At 39.0% G+C, this 20,086-nt stretch overlaps 1 protein-coding gene across 7 annotated transcripts in view; it reads left to right on the top strand.

Annotated features, from left to right (window-relative positions):
* LOC121331507 (synuclein alpha interacting protein) overlaps positions 1-20,086 on the top strand; it is an 88,027-nt gene that overhangs the window by 49,238 nt on the left and 18,703 nt on the right. For all 7 annotated transcript variants that reach the window (XM_041395981.1, XM_041395977.1, XM_041395978.1 and 4 more), the window contains 4 exons: positions 7,155-8,017; positions 9,655-9,834; positions 11,182-11,295; positions 16,655-16,780. In XM_041395981.1, coding sequence (XP_041251915.1) covers positions 7,155-8,017; positions 9,655-9,834; positions 11,182-11,295; positions 16,655-16,780 — 1,283 coding nt within the window. The remainder of the gene's footprint in view (positions 1-7,154; positions 8,018-9,654; positions 9,835-11,181; positions 11,296-16,654; positions 16,781-20,086) is intronic.

The raw sequence follows: 20,086 nt of genomic DNA, 5'->3' as shown, positions 1-20,086 counted from the left end.
GGTCTTGTTCCTGCCTCGCTCTTTTGCAAGGTGTGCATGACACCATGAAGCAGCACAGTCTCTGTCCTGACTCAGAATCAAAGAATCACAGAATATTCTGTGTTGGAAGATACCCACAAGGGTCATCAAAGTCCAACTCCTGGCCCTGCACAGGACACCCCAAGAGTCAGCCCATGTGTCTCAGAGCACTGCCCAAACAGTTCTTGAGCTCTGTCAGATTTGTGCTGTGATCACTTCTCGGGGGAGCCTGTTCTGTGCCCAGCCACCCTCTGGGTGAAGAACTTCTCCTGATATCAAACCTAAACCTCCCCTGAAAGAGTTTAATGCCATTCTCCGGAGTCCTGTCACCACAGAGAAGAGAACAGTGCCTGCCTCTCTGCTTCCCCTCACAAGGAAACTGCAGGGTTAGAATGTGATCTCCCCTCAGTCTCCTCCAGGCTGAGCAGACCAAGGGACCTCAGCCACTCCTCACACGGTTTCACCCCAAGGCCCTTCACCATCCTTGTTACCCTCCTTTGGACACTCTCTAACAGCTCGCTGTCTTTTTTGTGTTGTGTCACCAGAACTGCCCCAGCACTGGAGGTGAGGCTGCCCCAGTGCAGAGCAGAGCAGGACAATCCCCTCCCTTGCCCGGCTCTGATGCTGTGCCTGATGCCCCCCGGGCACGGGGCCCTCCTGGCTGCCAGGGCACTGCTGGCTCCTGTTCAACTGGCCATTCATCAGGACCCACAGATCCCTTTCCATGGCTCTTCTCTCCAGCCTCTCATTCCCCAGTCTGTCCATTCATCCAGGGCTACTGCATCTCAGGAGCAGAATGTGTCACTTTCCCTTCTTAAGCTTCATACAGCAGTTGGTGATTGCCCTCTGATTTGTTGAGGTCTCTCTGCAGGGCCCCTCTGTCTTCAGAGGGAGTAATTTGCTCCTCCTATTTTGTATCAGCTGCAAACTTCCTTAGTATTCCTTCAAGTCCTGCATCCAAGTCCCTTATGACTTCTCTGAGTCCTTCTTGGATTTAGGGAATTCTGACTCAGGAAAGTCAGAAGGGATCCTTGGAGCCAAAGCATATGTGTCAGTACCCCCAGATTACAAGGGGAAAGAGATACAGTATTGGCAAAAAATTGCAGGGAAAATTATGGTTTATCCACAATAAAGTGTGATTAAGGGTAATTGTTTTTTTACAATCATCCATCAAGATAATGATCTTTTAGGTAGCATAATAACCAATAAGGTGGACATTATGTCAGCTGTTTAGAGCAAGGTGCTAATTAGCTCCAAGACTGTGGGTTTAAGCCCTGTACAGGCCATTCACCTAAGATTTGGACTCAATGATCCATGTGGATCCCTTCCAGCTCAGAATATTCAATGATTCTGTTGTTATTTTACCGTCAAAGATAGAAAATTAAAGAATGTGGTTTAGAAATGGAACAAGCTGGCACATTTTTCTTGAAATGAAGTGTTAGCCAGAGTGTCCATTGATTTCCAGCATTGTTTAATATAGACTGATGAACCAAAACAGAAATCAGTCCTTTATGCTTTTGTTATTAAGCATGAAATTGGTTCAATTCTTTCTGGACAAATTTTCTAAGGACACTTGAACAAATGGTTCAAGACAGCAATGTCCAACAAGCTTCACTGAACCATGTCATTGTTGAAGTATATTCTGTCATCTGTGACAACTTTCAGTTGTCTTTAAATGGCTGTTTCCAATGAAGGCAATATACTACTCTAGATCTTTATTCACTGATTGGTAAAAACAAATTCACTTTTAATGTCCAACAGTTATCCTTCTGCACTGCTTTATTCATACCCAAAGAAACTGCCATTTGAAAAATTATTCAAAATATTAGTTTCCTAATTGAGGAAAATAAATCAACGAGCAGAAAAAATGTGTCTCAAGCTCTTGGTAGTATTTAGTTGTATGAGAAAATAAAGTAAAATCTGGTTTGGAAGCAGTGCTAAAAACCATCAATTTCACTGACTTGTTCTCCAAATATCTCCCAGGTAAGTATGTCTGAAACAATAAAATACTGATTGGATCATTCCTTGGTAGAATATGAAAGAATTTTCTTAGTAAAAAAAAAAAAATTGTGCTAGCTACATACAAGTTCTTTTCCTACCTAATTTTTGCATCCTTTATCTTCTTTTTCACACCTTTTGTGCCAGAATAACCTCTTCTGATTTTTCATTAGAACTTTGCTTGCTACCTTCCTTTTACATCCATAGAACACTCTAAACAAGAGTAAACAATATTTATTGATTTAAAAATTTTATTTGTCTTTCCGTTATTATTTATTTGAGAATGAGAACTTTTGTATTATTCTTCCTCAAGCCAAGATAAGAAAAAATATTCATTCACTGAGATGCAAAATATTTGAATTACCTGGAAAAGATGCACTGTTATTTAAAAGCATTAATTAATATTTACCCTGTATACTCTTCCTTTCTTCTTTAGAGTGACTTGAAATTCCACTTAAATGGAAGCAAACCTCCTCCATTTTTATCTGTGCAGGGTTGTTCTTTAATTGAGATTCTCATGGTGTAGAGTTTATGTTAAAGAACTCCAGTATGTTCAGGTTATTGATATAGTAAAACTGTAAAACAGTGCCACCTTCAGTCAAAATGAATTCAGTTAAATATGAATTTTGTGATATTAATAAAGGAGTAAATAGATATTTGGATCTGGCTCTGGTTATCCATTGGTTTGTAAGAAACACCCCTTCCTCTATCACATGGAGCCCACATACTTCTCTAAGTGTTGGCAATACATTGGTGATAACAAACATGAGTTTTTGGAAAGTTTCCCTAATGTAGTCAACACCTTAGCACCTGTATACAAAGTCAGAATCACAGTGCTTTATTTACACCTGGAATTAATGCGGGTCTTATTTGAGTCAAGTCTCTACTGAAGGCATATCACAAGGAAGAAGCTCAGGCATTTCTTTCAGGTGACAGTAAAACTCCAAATATGAAACTTTGTGTAGACTTGCTGCAGGTCCCCTCCTAATATTACATGAGAAATAAGTTGAAATATTGCATTTAAAAATGTATAGGCAGTTGTCAGTGCTATTCACAAACTTTCTTAAAGTAAAACATGATACTATACTCAGGCATTTTGATGTTTGGCATTAGACTGTAAGTATCACAGAAACTGCCTGTCACAAGTGGACAATTTCATCTGTGCATGATTTCCATCTTGATGATTGGAAATTCAGTTACCCTGTAGTTCTACAGATGCTTGTATACCAGACAAAACTCCACCTCTCAACATGCTCTAGACATGGAGATTATTAAAAAAATACTCTGAAGTCAACAGGTGCTTCCAGCTGGAGACATGTTATAAGGATCAATTTTGATTCCTGAACATAGAATCTGGTGGGGATTAAATTGAAAGATAAGTTGCTTCCTTGTTGCCCCCTTTTCTGCTTATTTGCCCCCAGTAGTTCTAGGACATCTCTAAGTAAATAAATATATAAGAAAATCTCTAAATAAGCCTGCAGGCCTCTGGACTCATTTGCATTTTGTCTTCTTCAAAAAAAACCCCAAAAAACTAGATCATAATATATGGTGAGGAACTACATCTGCAAATTGGCCCTTGCAGGCTTTTGTCAGATAAAGTTTTTCTTGTGCCAAAGAAATACTTTGACACCTCAGGTGTATCAGGCAGCTAACACTTCTTTACCAATGCAAAAGAAGTCTGCAATTTTTGTTCCTCACTCTTTTTGCCTCAGTAATACAATAGTAGGATAATCCAAGTCTCTTATATTAATGAATAAAAGTTTGGGAAACAATTTTGACACATAGTTGGGGAAAAAAAAAATTTCATCACCTTTTAGGATTATACCAGAATTATTTGTCAGATTCTGGAATCAAACTAGCTGCTCCGCATTCTAACCCCTTGCCTTAAACTCAGGCCATCTTTTACTGTTGTTTATAAAATAATCAAACAGTATTTATTTGACCCAGACTTTTAATGGCCCCTGTCTGAGTTCATAAGTATGGAGAGATGAGCAAGAGGCTTTTCCTCTGGAGCAGCTGTTTAAGACTACTCAGTGTAACTCCTGCTGTGCTGGTGCTTTGGGATTTATAGGCAACACTTGCTTTTGCTTCTTCAGCATCTGAAAGCAGAATGGAAGAGATTCAGGCCATGTCCTGGTCCACTCCAGCCTGTGGCTGCAGTGTCATGTAGAGGGAAATCATGCTCTAACTGCCTGAGGACTGATGCAGCTCCCAAGGAGTAAATGGTACAAAGAAATACTGTGTCTGCTAGTCTGACTTGCTAGCTGTTCCTTCAGCTATATGGTTAAATGCCAATTTCTAATCCTTTATTAAAAACAGTGGAAATTCATCATCTCAGTTAAGTGAAGAGGATGTTCTTAAGTCAGTAAAAATATTGCTAACAGGTTTCGGTGTTCCAGTTTGGTTCTTTTTCCTGGAAAAGCTGTGTTTGTAAGGAGATTATGGAAAAAAAAAAAAAAAAAAAAAACCAATGAAAAATGGAAGTTCCTTACTCTGCTCTGACTTTAATGAAAGAAAGGAGAAGTACATGACTTCACAATTATCTAAGGCAGATTTGTAACAAACGTCATTGCTTCTTCTCAGTGCCTGATTGTACAGTTTGGTCACCAGTGGTTTATGTAAATGCATGTTATTAAAGTTAAAAAGTGGAGAGAGTGAAGCAGCAAAATAAATGTAATCTTAAATAAAGTGACGACAAACAAAATGTTGATGCCTTTTCCTCTGTCTAGACCCCTGTGTTGAAAGAACTGTTTTCATAAAACTCAGACAGAATTCATTTCCATACTGAGTGCTTAATAGTTCCTGTCAGAACAAAACAGCTGGGAAACACATGGTATCCATTTCCCTGTATCACTTGGAAAAAATTTCACATGTAAATAAAACCAACATAAAAGTGTAGGCCTTTGAACCTAAAATCTTATACAATACATAAATAAGTCAGTACAGTGTGTTCTTTGTATTGGCCCACTAAGTTACATGCCTTTTGATTATTATTATTTTTATTTCTTCTTTGGAAATGTTTTCTTAAGCACTTCCAAAAGCATTAATGTAATTTTCAGATATCCATAACTACTAAGCCATACTAATCTTTTGCTTCAGATATTAATGTTGCACTGAAAGTGTATATATCTGTTTCCTTAGGAAGGTGTTCATGGCAAATTGTGTGTTTTGACCACAAATTAGATCCCACTGATATGCAGTTAGCGCATGTTATAAATCTGCTTTGTTTAAACAGTACTCTTGACTTTTAGTCTGCATTAACTCTTAGTGTACGTTGAAAGAGGCATAGTAACTGCCTGCCTAAATGCTTTTGTGGTTTTAGTGCTGTCCCTCGACTGAAAATAACAAGAGAAAGAAAACTATTTGCCAGAATTCCACTGTTTATGAAGATCATCAATATTACAGGATGATGTAATAGGATGCAGATGGCACTATTTCTGAAAGAGTACAAATTCGGTAGGATTGAGTTCAAGTTCATTTGGATTAAGAGTTCAATTTACTTGAGCTCCTTCCCTTCTCTCAAGTCAGATTCACTGGTCAAACTGTCCTGTATTGCACTGAAATAATTGTCTGGAAGGTCCAGAGCTATAGGTGTGGATGTGGGTGTGAGTGTACACAGGTTATACATATAAGGGGTGGAAAATTTGACAGAGAAACCAAACATAGAGAGGAGAAGTTCAGAAGGAACATCACATCTCAATAAGAGGCTTAATTTTTAGATTAGATAATCACAGAATTGTTTAGGTTGGTTAGAGCAGGTTAAGCCAGATCTGTGTCCAGTTGAATTCTGAGTATCTGTAATGATGGAGAAAAGTCTCTGGGCAACTATGCCAGTGTTTGACCAACCACACAATTTAAAAAGTGTTTTCTTGTGCTCAGATCGAATTTCTTCTATTTCACTTGGTGCTGGTTGCCTCTTGTCCTGTCATGGAGAAGAGCCTTATTACCTCTTCTTAATGATGAGATTCCTCCTGACCCTTTCCTTCCCCAAGCTGAACAGTCCCAGCTCTCAGTTGATGTACATGAGTTTCTAGTTCTTGTAAGAAAAATACATCTTCCAGAGGAAACAGGCCTTAAAAATTGAATTGTTTTTATTGGTGCTGAAACAAATCCACTAAAAAGATTTGGCTAACTCTTTTGTTGCCCTCTCAGAAAATCATCCTACTCTTATGATGCCTCTCAATGCAGAGCAGAGTACAAACTAACATAGTTGGACAGGATCCCTGTAAATGCCGCTAGGCTATTACTCACAGAATGAATCAGGTTGGAAGGGACCACAGGAGGTTATGTGGTCCAATCTCCTGCTCAAACAGGGCCATCCCAGAGCACATGGCACAGGATTGTGTCCAGATAATTCTTGAGTATCTACAGTGAAGGAGATTCCAAAACCTCTCTGGGCAACCTGTTCCAGTACTCAGTCACCTGCACAGTAAAGGAGTTCTTCCTCATGTTTGAGTGGAACTTCCTGCACATCAGTGTCTGCCCATTGCCTCTCCTGCTGTTGCTGAGCACCTCTGAGCAGAGCCTGATCCCTCCTCATGAAGCCCCCCCTTCAGATAGTCATAGTCACTGATGAGGTCCTGCCCCATTTGTCTCTTCTCAAGGCTGAACATGCACAGCTCCCTCAGCCTTTCCTGGTAAAGAGAGATGGTCGTGTCCGGTACTAGTAACAGCCTTCTGCTGGACCCACTCCAGGAGCTCTGTGTCTCTCTTGTACTGAGGAGCCCAGAACTGGACACAGCACTCCAGATGTGGCCTCATCTGGGCCAAGTAAAGGGTGAGGAACACCTCTACACCATTGCTGGCAATACTTTTCCTGATGCACCCCAGAATGCCATTGGCCTTATTGGGCACAAGCACACCTTGCTGGCTCACAGACAACTTGTGTTTTTGGTTAGAACTTGATTAGAATTAATTATTTGTAATGATTACATTATACATCCTTGAAGAAAGTTTTTTTAGGAATGTAAAATTCTTCAGTTTTGATAGAGATGCCATTAAGGTGTTTAGATACAAATCCCGCATGTTATCATATAATTCTTGTTTCTGGTGTTTGGCCAGGTGTATCTTTAAAGCATGCTATCGTGTCACATATCAGGTAGCACTCACTACTAAATCAAATTCCTTTATTTCTCTAGTTTCCAGCAGCAGCTGGAACTGTGGGGTCTCAACTCTTCTTGGAAATGCACAGAAACCAACAGGACTTGCAGATGCATGCAATAAATTCAGACCAGTGAAGAGGGTTTCTCCATTAAAGCACCAGCCAGAAAGCTCTGAGAACAATGAAAGTGATGACCAGAAGAACCAGAAGGGAGAATATCAGAAAGGCAGTGATTCTCAGTCTGCACCTCCAAATGATGACCAGAGTCCAGGAGAAGGAGAAAGCCTTAAAAGCAAAAGCAGCGAGCCTGCTGTTCTGCTTGGGGAGCTGGAGCACTATGACCTGGATATGGATGAAATTTTGGATGTGCCTTATATTAAATCAAGTCAGCAACCTGTTCCTCTTACAAAGGTAGTTCCTGAGAAAAAACTTTTAAGTGTGTGTTCAGCTGTGAATGGTCTAAGTGTCAAGACCTGTCCTGCAGGGAGCACAGAGAGCTCGCCTGCTGGCGGGACGCAGTTCTGTGTGCTGTCTGCTGTGAAAGGCGCTCAGCTGAGAAAAACGCAGCCCATTGTCCTTGATCAGCACAAGCATTCAGCAGAAGAATTAGAGCTTTCTCAGCCTTTAGTTAAGTGTAGCTCAGCCCATGAATCTGAAGCCCAAGGCAAGGGCTTCTTCAGCAGGACACCTCCTGATCCTCTTGCTCACAAAGCTGAGAAGAATATGCCGAACTGCCACCGGAGGACTTTCCACCTTCAGACGGCAGTGGCAGAAAGCAAGCAGCTAGAGGAGCTGAGTATGACCTGGAGCAGTGCAGCGGGCCCAGAAGAGAGGAGCGAAGAGGTGAAAAAAGTTAAGAGCATCTTAAACATTGTAAAGGAAGGCCAAATATCTTTACTGGTAAGTATCATCTTTTTCATAAGAAACATGGAATAGAAGTGATTTATGATTTATGGTGGTGGTTTATTAAGCTAGCTAAGCTGATACTCATATTTTAAACCACTGCCCTTTTTGTCTTGTAGACTCCTTAGGAATTAAGCTTATAGGCTTCCAAATGAAAAGTATTAATATGTAGCAAAACCAAGATACTAGGTTTGTGTATGCATGGCCAAGATTGCTGTTTTATGCAGTACACTGAAATTGTAAAGAAGACAGACAGTTTAACTAACAGGATCACCTAAATATAAAATTTAAATCCTAACTGAGTTTTGTCTTTCACATTTGTGGGTCACTTTGCTCAGTTATTGCTGATTTACCGCTGTTGTTAGGTAGAGGTTGATGATGGGAACAGAGAGGCTTCTGTTGTATTCTGATTATTATTCAGGAGTGTTTATGCTGTCTTGTTGCAGTAGCATTCTCAGGGGGAGCTTTCTGTAGAGCCTTGTTGGCCTCTGACCCATATGAAGGTTTTCTTAGTAAATTCTAGCACTGTGATCAGGCACTGTCAATGATGGTTTCCAAAGTAACTGACTGCAAGTTAGAACAATGATGCAGAGCATGTGATCTCCACACGGAACAGCTGGTGAAGGCACAGTGTATGTATAAAAACTGTTTTTGTTAGATTTTTGTTTAGCTTCTCTGTTTAACAGTCTAGCTCAAGCACAAAGGCATGCCATTAACATAGAAACAAGGACAAAGGAAGATATTCAAAACTAGACAGGGGCAGAAGAGAGTATTAGATTACTCCTTAAGAAATAAAAGCAAGTTAAATTCATCCTGAAATAGAAATTAGGGGGAAAAAGGAGGACATCGTAGGTAAGAAAATACTTATTTTTTCCAAACTGGTTGAAATCTCTTAATGAAGTAAACTCATGGAACAATACTCTGGCGCGACTACATAACTCTAGGAACTTTGTTATTGCTACTTCTTGACTCTGTCTTCAATCTTCTGTTTTTCTTTTGTAGTGTCTCAATTCAATTGTTTTGTCTTTAAATTAGAATTGGGCAGAAATAATTTGTTACATCATAGTGGTGTTGCACTTTGAGTAAATATCTCAACAGTTTTTTTCACAGAAACAAGCTATCACACAAAAGTCTTCTGTCATGTGCTTTAACTGCTTTTTAAACGGTGCTTAGCATAAGCTATCACTTTTGTGATGAACAGAATTAATCAGGAATGTCTTTCATAAGTCATGAATATTTTCTCTTCAATTACTTATCAATATAATGCCAAAAAAATTAAAAAGGAAAGAAAACTCAAAATATACAGAAATTATTAAAACGTGGGTATTTTTGCAGCTACTTTGTTGATTAGACTAGTGCAAAGATTTAAACCACTTAATATCTTGCACTGTTGCATGACAATTGCATGAGAAGGAGAGAAACTTCACAATTAATCAAGCCGGTGAACACCCCACTTCTGTCCTTACGCTAATAGTACCCAGGTTCTGTACAGTGAAGTGAAAAGCTCTTTATTTTGACCTGTAGAAGAACATGCCTATTGGGAAACCTCCTTGTGTTTGGCTTGTGTCTGGGGCTGTGAGAATAAATGTGTCTTTTTATCCTTAGCTGTAACTAACATAGGCTTTTTTTAACAGCCGCATTTAGCAGCAGATAATCTGGATAAGATCCATGATGAATGTGACAACAATCTGTTGCATGTAGCAGCATCAAAGGGACATGCAGAATGCCTGCAGCATCTCACTTCTTTGATGGGTGAAGACTGTTTGAATGAACGAAACATTGAGCAGCTAACTCCAGCTGGGTTAGCAATAAAGGTAATGGGCCCTTTCTCTACTGTAATGTGACATAAAGGTCGTTTAGTTTCCTCCTGCGATGGCAGTAAGAAATGCATTTAGCAGGATGTTATTTTTCAAGTTTGTAAGTGAGGACTAAAAACCCCTGTTGGCTGGTACTATATAAGCAAAGTAAAATGGATTACTACACAAGATGTAATACCCACTGTATAACAATGACAATTTTTACATTGTTATAAATGCATATGCATTAATTTTTAAGTCAGTCTACTAAATCTAAAGACTATTTGTTATATTTCAAGCACCTTTTTCTTAACTTGGATTCAGTTGTTTCTTTAGGGAGCCTAAGCATTTATTGGTTTTTACAAATACTAGTGTAATCGTGTAAGACAAGTGTGAGATCAAGTTTACAAAGCGTAAAAGCACCCTGAGGTGAAAATTCCTGGTTGTCTAAAGCAGTTGCATCAAGAAAATTTCCAGTTGTCTAGAGCAGTTGATTTAACCATAGTAGTTCTTGTTCTTTAGTGAGAGTGAATGGTTATATGTCATTCCTTTTATCCTCTAAATACATTAAGAACAAAGAAAGGAAGGGGTGAAACATAATACAAGAGTTTTTGTTTCTTTGAGGGGGTTTATTGTTACTTGCTTCCTGGGAAAGTTTTGGAAGCTGAGAAGACTGATGGATTCCAACCTGCAGTTTGCATATTTGGGACATCATTTCAATGATCTAGGGCTCTAGTGCAGGTGGCAGGGTTGGGTTTTTTAATTTTTCTGGGCCAAGACATATGATTAGAAAGTTAAACTGATCCTGCTTGTACTAATGAAATGCTCTGAAATCTTAGCCTGTATAAAACTGTATAATTACACTTTTGTGGAAAAGAGGTGCCCACCCCACATAGTACAACATTATAGGAGTTACAGTGATATAAAGGAAAGGCAAGAAAAATAAATATCATTGTATCAGTGTTGAAAACCGCTCTGGAAGTAAGAATCAAGAGCCACAAGATTTAGTTAAGCCAGATGACTTAAAGGCTGTTCCAGAACTTTGCAATGACCCAGGACACGTCCAGTTATGTTGGTCATCCTTAGAAATACTTCTGCTAAGGCACCCTCACTTGCAGGACGAACTCCAGCACATTCACACTCTTTTCTGTGAATGACAAAGAATGCTCAAGTATTGTTGGAAGTAAAGGAACATTTGTTAATTAAGCCAGCCTTTCTGCAGAAAAAGACAAAAGGTGTTTTTGGCTTATTCTTTAAATTCTTAAACAAACTGGATTTTTTTAATAATTCTGATAAACCTTTTGCTCTCTAGTAGATGTGTTTAGAATATAAACAGCTGGAATTTAGACTTTTTTATTTGTTTAGAATGGTCAGCTGGAGTGTGTTCGGTGGATGGTGAGCGAAACAGAAGCTATTGCAGAACTCAGTTGCTCAAAAGACCACCCAAGCCTTATTCATTATGCAGGTTGCTATGGCCAGGTATGACTTTCTTTTACTTCTTCAAATAGATTATCTGGATACTTGTACAAGAATTTGAATTAAAGTTTGTTTGTCGTTTTGTGGATTTTAATTACAGGTCTTCTGGATAAGTTGAAGTATATCTAATCTTTCCTAACTTAACCTGTATAATTTTTTCAGCATTTTCCCCTCTAAAGTTGTTTGTTTCTTTCATTGATTGTTTTTTGGTTGTTTGAGTTTTGTTTTGTAAGGTTTGAATAATGGCAAGGAGAAGATTAGCTGGCATATTAGTCAACCAGTTAATCCTAAGAATGTCTACAGAGAATACCTGTCATCTTGAGGACACCTAGGATACATCAGAAGAGCAACAAAATTTTGCAATTTAAGAATTCATTGTATTGGTAGTGAAGTATGGTGGAACTTGAACATCATCTGTCTAGCTTTAGCCACTTTAGTTGAAAACTACATAAAAAAAGTAAGTTGTAGATTCACAGAATATTCTGATTTGGAAGGGACCCCCAAGAATCATCCAGTCCAGCTCTTAAATAAAGTGGCCCATATAGCGCTTGATCCCATAAGATTGCTATTATTAGTACCATGCTCTAGCCAGCTAATTGTAAATCAATCCTGTTTCATACCTAACTTGTCTATTAATATAACAATGAGACAGCACTGAAGTACAGTATTCTAGTGCTTTGCTAATATCTGGAAAAACATATATGCCACTTAGTTACACTACATTCTCTTCCCACAGTGTCTGTTTTCTCCTAAGTAGATCTTGCAATAACCCATCTTCAAGGGACCTTCTCCAGGATCTACTGTGAAAGAAATAGTGATCAGTTATTCTTCTCTAATCTCTTTGGCAGATGGACCATTTTATCCCACTGATTCTTTGACAGACATTTAATATAATTCATGAAATTACAGAATTACAGACTGGTTTGGGTTGGGACCTTAAAGATCATCCAGTTCCAACTCCCCAAACATTGGCATAGACACCAAACATCACTGATTTTGTGCTAATGCTTTTTACTTTTCTTGAGAGACAGCAAACAAAGTATAACCACTGTGAAAATAATTCTTTGCTGTGTGTGGTTGTCTCATTCAATGCCACACAATTATTGTGGCATATTTCTACTGCCAACTGCTTCTGTCCGAGAATGAATTTACTGTAGGAGTAGGAAAGGAGAGGAGGCAGGTTTGGATGGCTGTGGAGGGGAGTCTGCCTTTTCTCCTGCTGTTTCCATAGTCACAGAGATGCCCTTGTTTTCATGCTGTGCAAAGATCTCCTTTTTTCTGCACTTTTCTACTATACAGATGTTACTGATGCAGGATAGGACCCTGCTGGATATACAGATTACCAGTGTTAGCAAGTTTGCTGTAAACCCAGCGCTGAGGATAGAGAATATGTGAGCCAGATCAGAACTAGATTAGAGAAAAGAGTGCTTGCTACTGGGAAGAAAAAGTTTGGAAGAGAAAGTTGCATGTGAACTTAAATTCATATCTTCACTTGATTAACCTGATTTTGTCCTCATCTCTAAAGATATTTATATAAACTAAAGTAAATGAAATTTCGGGGTTTTTTTCAGTGAGCTGTGCTATCTACTGCCAGAAACATATCTGGCACAATTTATCTAGATTCTTTTCAAAGCAGAACGGAAGCTCTACCACTTAAGAAACACCAGCTACAGTCAGCCACCCATGAAATTTGAAAAGGTGATATATAAATTGCTGCCAAATTTTCTTAGTTAGCTGAATGCCAAAAAAAGTTCATGTGTAATGCCTATTATCTTTTTTTTATAATCCATAAACAACCTTCAAACTTGAGGGAATATTGAGGCTGAAGGGTTCCCAGACTATCTTACCCAACTGTGTTAAGGAAAAGAAAAAAACAACTTCAAGAAATTTAAATGCTTACTTGGCGCTGTCCTGGAATCTTTAATTTATTCTACCATTACTTACATGAGAGATAATCCATGTAAACACTGGTCTTGGCAGAATTACAAGAGTAATATTTTTACAAGGAAGACCTGTTATTGAATCCTTTTCTGAGAGAGTCAGTCCATCCATTGTTTCTCCAGGCATTAGACAGGCACGCCATATTTTTCTTCAAGAATTATAATTTCGAATGGGCGGCAGAAGGGAGTTCATAGCAAAGTTCCTGTGTTAAAGGTCATCAAACTACAGTCATGGCCTGCCTCCAAGGACATGTCAGCAACATTTTATTTTTCCAGTGGGAGAGGGGACCACATAAGTTAATCTGGTTGAAGAGAACAAAAGCTCAAAGTCAACCTGTAGCCTGGTCAGCACAGCTCCTAGCAAGGGCTTCTTTAAGCATGAGGTTGTGCAAGAGAAACCATGATGGCTGGCAGACCTTTTCACACTGGGCTTGCCAGCTGTGTCTGACTCAGTTCACCAGTGACAGGAAGGTGGTGGTGCGGTCCTGGGTGCACATCGTTCTAGTCCTGACATAGAGCTTCCTGGGGCTGGAATGTCTTTCTGTCAGGGATGTTGTGGTACTGTGGCCTGCACAGGTAAGAGCCAGACGGTGAGGAATGCCAAGGGTTTGTGGTTTCTCATCTCCAAAGAATCTAGGAAGACTTTGGGCAACCAGCCTGAAGCATGTCTGAGGATCTAGAAGGGATCCTGTGCACGCCTTGATGATGGTACAGTTCTGGAGAGTACAGTGTATGACATTCCGATATGCAGATCCCTAACAAAACACCTTTGTTTTACACATCAGGACATTTGCCTTCCTGTCTAATGTCATTATTACAAATGCAATGTGTTGTTTTCACTCACTCCTACTCCTCTACTGTGAAGGGATACTGGGAAGGCCAGCTTATTTAATTAATATCAAGTGATGGGGCTAGGATTAGCTGTAGAGTCAGTACTCTTCAGCATGCTACCCCTTCATTTTGTAGGCCATGTAATGATTTAAGTGGTCCATGTTGAAAGAAAGTTGTACTTTCTTCTCCAAAAGTCATCTGATGGAACCAAAGTCAGCAGCCTGTCCCAAATTTTCTTGAAATCTTTTTGTAGACAGATTTGAATTATTGTTGGTCTAGACGATGCCAGAGAGGTATTAGTAACTGCTAAAGCATAAGCATTGTAGGTCTTAAAAGTAACAGATACTGAATGATTTATCAGTATATATCAGTTCCTATTACTTCACAAAAAAAGTGTTTGTTCTTAATTGTCTTAATCTGATGAATTTTCTTACTATCTTTCCTTTTGTCTGAATAAACTGAAGACTATAAATCTATTCCCAAAACCATTTTTCCTGTAAATGCATATTATGAGTGAAATGTGGCATATTTTGATATATGATGATTTTGTTTTCCCTAGTTTTAAGTGAAAAAAAAAATTGTTTTCTTGGTTTTTTTGGTCAAGGATAAATTTGTTGAAACACAAACTGTTTCAGTAGAGCTATGATGTGATCACTTCCCTGTGTTCACTTAGTGTACAGGTAGTGCTAAGTACAGATGATTGAATAGGGCCACACAGACACTTGATTTCCTTGTTGATAAGATAAATGACTAGAAAGCATCATTTGCTCCATACTGATTGTGATCATAAAATTACAGAACATGCTTAACATTCTGGTCCTAATATGTTCCAAAGAAATATATGATTTCAAAGCTATGGTTGTCTTCCAATTCGGCAGATAAGTTTTGCTAAAATATTTTTCTTTTAATTATTAAAACATAGGGGCAATTCATAGGAGTAGTATAACCCTTCTTCCTTGCTGGCCAACACCACTGGCATATTGAGAAAGGCTCAAAAGTATTTTTAAAGGGATATGTGACCTGTAGTCATCTCTCCATGCTGGCTGTCAGCTGTGTTGGACATTCAGCCAAGGAGAAGTGAAAATACCTATGCCTTCACCCTGTAATAAGAACAAAATTGCTGCTAAAGTGAAGATATGAAGAAGATAAGCACCAGACAGAGTAGCCCTCTGAAGCAGTAAACAAAGATTCAGATGCGTGAATGGTCAGAATCATCCTGGAGTGGCTCTAGAGGGGTCCTCTCCTTTTCACTAAGATTAAAATTTCTGTAGTACTTTTACACAAAAAATGCAGGTTTATATCCAACCTTTTTAGAATTTTCTTTCTTCATTTTTATTCTTTCTCTTTTCTACTTAATTACAGCTCAGAGTCCTTTGTGTACTTTCAGGTCTGGTTTTTTTAGGTCTACTTTAGTTTTCCACATTTCTAATTTTGGGTGATTATGGACTTATGTGTCGCTGAAGCTACTGAGGTGCTGCAGGTTAAGTCTGTGGATCAGCATTTGCCTCAGCAGCACTAGAATCCACAAAACCCCCTTGAACTGGAGCTCTGAGTCGGTATAACATGATAGATATCAATGCAAGGTATTAAAAATACACGTTTAATGAAAAAAGTTTTATGCTAGGAAGTAATTTCGTCTTTTTACCTTTTCAGATAGAAAAAAAACTGGGAAAGCAGCTGTAGTTAGCTTTCATGGACCCCGGTTTTCTATGTAATCTGTAGATTTAGTCTAGGTTTTCAATATGTATTGTATTCATTATGGCAAAATGAAATTTAATCTGGAATGGCATGGGAAGTTCCTAGAGAGAAGAAATTTTTTTCCAAATAAACTCCCTGGGGAAAATAAGAAATCAAAAAAACTTAGTGCACATATGTAACTCTCCACTGTTTTAAAAGAATACCCAAATAAATGTGTATTGCACCTACATACACGCAAAAAGGGTGGTATTAAAAAAAAAAAAAGTTTCTACTTCAGTTTTGACTTCCAGACCTTCAGTGGCAAGATTTTGCAGTCCACATCTCCCCATCCTTCCCAACATGCAGGGCATACAAATGGTCCATGAGTCAATACATTGAGTTCTTAGGGTAGCTTTATTTTCTGGTTTTAGTTGTGTTGCTTCTTCTTTAGCACAACCACACAGAGATGGGGAATGATTACAGATTTGAAGAATCTAACTCCTCAGCACTGTGATCTGGGCATAATCCTATTTTAATTTTCCAGAGAGGCTTTTGTGAGGTCTGACCAAATTTCTCAACCTGATTTTCAGCTTGATATATGGGTTATTCTTCCTCAGATTTCATCACCAAGGCTCACACAGTCTTCATGTACAATTTCTCAGAATGTGCTACAGTACTCATATTTTTCCTATTGTTTCTTCTTATAAAATAAAGTATTTCAGCTTTTTTTCCTGGGGAGAAAAAAAAAAAACCCAAAACCCTCCGAAAGACAAACCAGATTTCCATGATGCACTAAACCTACAAAGTTAAGAGAGACTGAAAACAAGGAATTGTTGGATAGTGTTAGTAACAGATGACAGCACCAGTATTTATTTTCATTATTTCTTATTTTTGTGACATTTCTTTGCCCTTAGGAGAAAATCCTTCTGTGGCTTCTTCAGTTTATGCAAGAACAAGGGATTTCGCTGGATGAAGTTGACCAGGATGGAAATACTGCTGTTCACATAGCTGCTCAACATGGCTATCTAGGATGCATACAGGTAGAATGACAGCTATAGCAGAAACCTTTAAACTTCAATCTTGAATGACAAAAAAAAAAAAAAAAATTAGAAATCGAATTATTGATACATTAAAATATATCAGAAGGAAGAACTTTAAACCAGTAGGAGTCAGACTAAAATCCTGAAAAGCTGCAGGGTTTGATTCTATTCTCAAGTATGCTGTTGTAAGCCTAAACTAACTTGTATTGCAAGATGAAAGCATGATTATATTGTTTATATATAAGCAGCTAGTGTGTATGTTTTTGTGTTACAAAAGGGCAGCCAGTGCAGATATGCATACTTTTCTCATTACTCTGATATTTTCCTTCTGTTTCTTTTTCCATTGAAAAAGGATTGTTGTAGCTATCCAGCTCAGAGGAAGTATAAAAGATAGGTTTGTTGAACAATTTACACCTTGAATAAACCATCCTTCTCAGACTTACCATCCTGGAATGAATCTGTGCTATACAATGAAGAGTGATGCTGATTTCTAACTAATTTTCAGTAAATCATCTTGGCCACTGAAAACAATATAGTTCTCTTTATAGAGGTGGTAAAAATGGTAATTTGTTCAGCTGAGAAGGCTTACACATCTACAGTACTTACAGGAGCCAGCCTAAACCAGTTTAGATACCTCCGTCCAGTACCTGTGTTCAGTGCAGATATACCAGAAAAGTCATGGAGTTAAACTGGATGGCTGGTCACAGAGTCATAGAACCATTGGAGTGGTAAGGCTGGAAAAGACCTCAAAGATCATCAAGTCTGACCAAACTAGCACCACCACCATGTTCACCATTAAAGCATGGCTTCAAATGCAACACCCACACTGTTTTTTTGTCCACTTCCAGGGACAATGACTCTACCACTTCAGCGGTCAGTCTCTTCCAGTGCTTAACAATGCTTCCTGTGAAAATTTTTTCCCCAACAGCTGTTCTAAACTTGTGGCACAACTTGAGGCCACTTCCTCTCATCCCATTAACTTGTTACCTGTGAGTAGAGGCCAATTCCTACACGTCTACCTCTTATCAGGCAATTGTAGAGAGCAATGTTCCTCTTCAGTGTCCTTTTCTCCAGACTAAACAACCCCAGCTCCCTCAGCCTCACAGGGCTTTTGCTCCAGACCTTCCCCAGCTCTGCTGCACTTCCCTGGGTTTGCTCCAGCACCTCAATGTCTTCCTTGTTGTGACAGGCCCAGAACTGGTCACAGGGCTTAGGGTGTGGCTTCACCAGTGCCCAGCACAGGGCACTGTTGTGGACGCAGGCCAGGATGCCATTGCCCTTCTTGGCCACCTGGGCACAGTTGGCTCATGTTCAACCCCTGCCAACCAGCACCTCTAGGTCCTTTTCTGCCAGGCAGCTTTCCAGCCTCTCTGCTCCGAGCCTGTTGTGCTGCTTGGGGTGGTCCAAGTGCAGTTGAATCTTACCTAGCTGGCCTCAGCCTGTCAATCCAGTTTGTGCAGATTCCTCTGCAGAGCTTTCCTGCCCTCCAGAAGATCAAGACTCCTGCCCAGCTTGACATATCTGAATTTATGCACTTGATCCCCTTGTCCATGTTGCTGACCACATTAAACAGGACTGGCCGCAGCCCTGAGCTCTGGGGAACACCACCACTGACCAGCCACAATCTGGAGATAAATACACTCACCACTGCTCTCAGAGCTCTGCCATCCAGCCAATTTTTCACTCAGTGAACACCATAAGCAGCCAAATTCTCCAGAAGAATACTCCTGTGGGGAGCCATATCAAAGGGTTTATTAAAATCTAGGTAAACACATCCACAACCTTTTCCTCATCCATTAGGCAGGTCACTTTGTCACAGAATGAGATCAGGTTGGTCAAGCAGAGCCTGCCTTTCATAAACCTGTGCTATGGGTGAGATTCCCTGGTTGTTCTGTACTTATTGCCAGAGGCTGGTCAAGATGATCTGCTTTATTAAGTTTCTGGCACTGAGATCAGGCTGACAGGCCTCGTCTTCCTTGGATCCTTCCTTCTTCAAACCCTTGTTATATATGCGTGCCATGTTTGGCGACTTCCAGTCACTGGAACTTCCCTGGCTGATCAGCATTTCTGGTAAATTATTGGAGGTGAAGCAACTTAACTTTGTGTTAATTGCAGATGTACCCTCTGTCCATCAAATTTGCTAGAACCATTAGTCACAGGAGTACATTTCAGTGTTTATGTTGTTGGCACTTTGAGCAAAAGCTTTTTGGAGAAGAAATAATAATAAAATTATTCCAGGAAATTGCAGAGAAGTATTTGATAAATAAACAAGTCATTGCAGAATAACAGATCAAAAAATAAATAACCTCTTGGCAGAAAGGCAAGAAATAAAAATTAAAGTTATTAAGTCAAGTTAGGGAGGAAAACATGTCTAAGAAGGAGCAGGATTTCTCCAAGGACTCAGATATGTATCAGTAAACATGTTATTCCTGTTACCGCACAGAACCAATCCACATCACTCTTTGGACCACTGCAAATACAGAACATTTGTATTGGTCCAACCCTAAAAAAAATACAGAGAGTTAATTTTCATTAGCTAACCTCTCCAGAGAGCTAAGTATATTTGTGCACTCTGTTATGTTGGATCTACAGCTGCAGAGCTATTATTATTACTATTATTATTATTATTATTACTACTACTATTACTATTATTATTATTAAAGTCTATTTATAAATTTAGTCACCCAGAAGACATAACTCTGTAAAAGCCAGTTTGAGAATATCACATAATAAAAAAAGAAACACAGGTTGAGCTGAGTGAATAGACTTGAAAAGAAGACAGTCAAATAGATTTAGAGGACATGACCATCTCTACATTTTCTTACTGAGGGAACATGTCTTTTTTCTTAAAGACTTGAGGAATGGATCCTGTAAAAACTCATACAAGAATAAAATAAAGAAACCATCACATCCATGCTGAATCTGGTGGGTTTACTATTGTATTGTAGCCAATTGCTATGATCAGTTGGAAAAAATGGATAGAAGAAATGTTTATGATTTGTTGGTGGGGGACACTGTTGTGGTAGAGGGTGTGCTTAGGGTTTCTATGGAGTGTGTGTTTAGGGTTGCTATCTCAACAGTGCCTCATCAAGATGTGCAGTGCATTTGAAAGAGAAATGGGTATAGATTACTTTGAACAGAGTAGTGACATCTGCAGGCTGTTTTCATGGATAAAACTAAACAAAGAAGAGACTAGCCCTACTTTCCCTGTGAAGAACAAACCTTAATAAATGGCTTAGAATTCTAAAGATTACTTTATTTTAGTAAATATGCAATTCAACAAGTGCTTTTTGTTGAAGTGAGGCC

The sequence above is a fragment of the Onychostruthus taczanowskii genome, unplaced genomic scaffold, assembly GCF_017590055.1.
Source record: "Onychostruthus taczanowskii isolate IOZ18803 unplaced genomic scaffold, ASM1759005v1 scaffold122, whole genome shotgun sequence".
Lineage (NCBI taxonomy): Eukaryota > Metazoa > Chordata > Aves > Passeriformes > Passeridae > Onychostruthus > Onychostruthus taczanowskii.
This window is presented reverse-complemented; position numbering and strand designations above follow the sequence as displayed.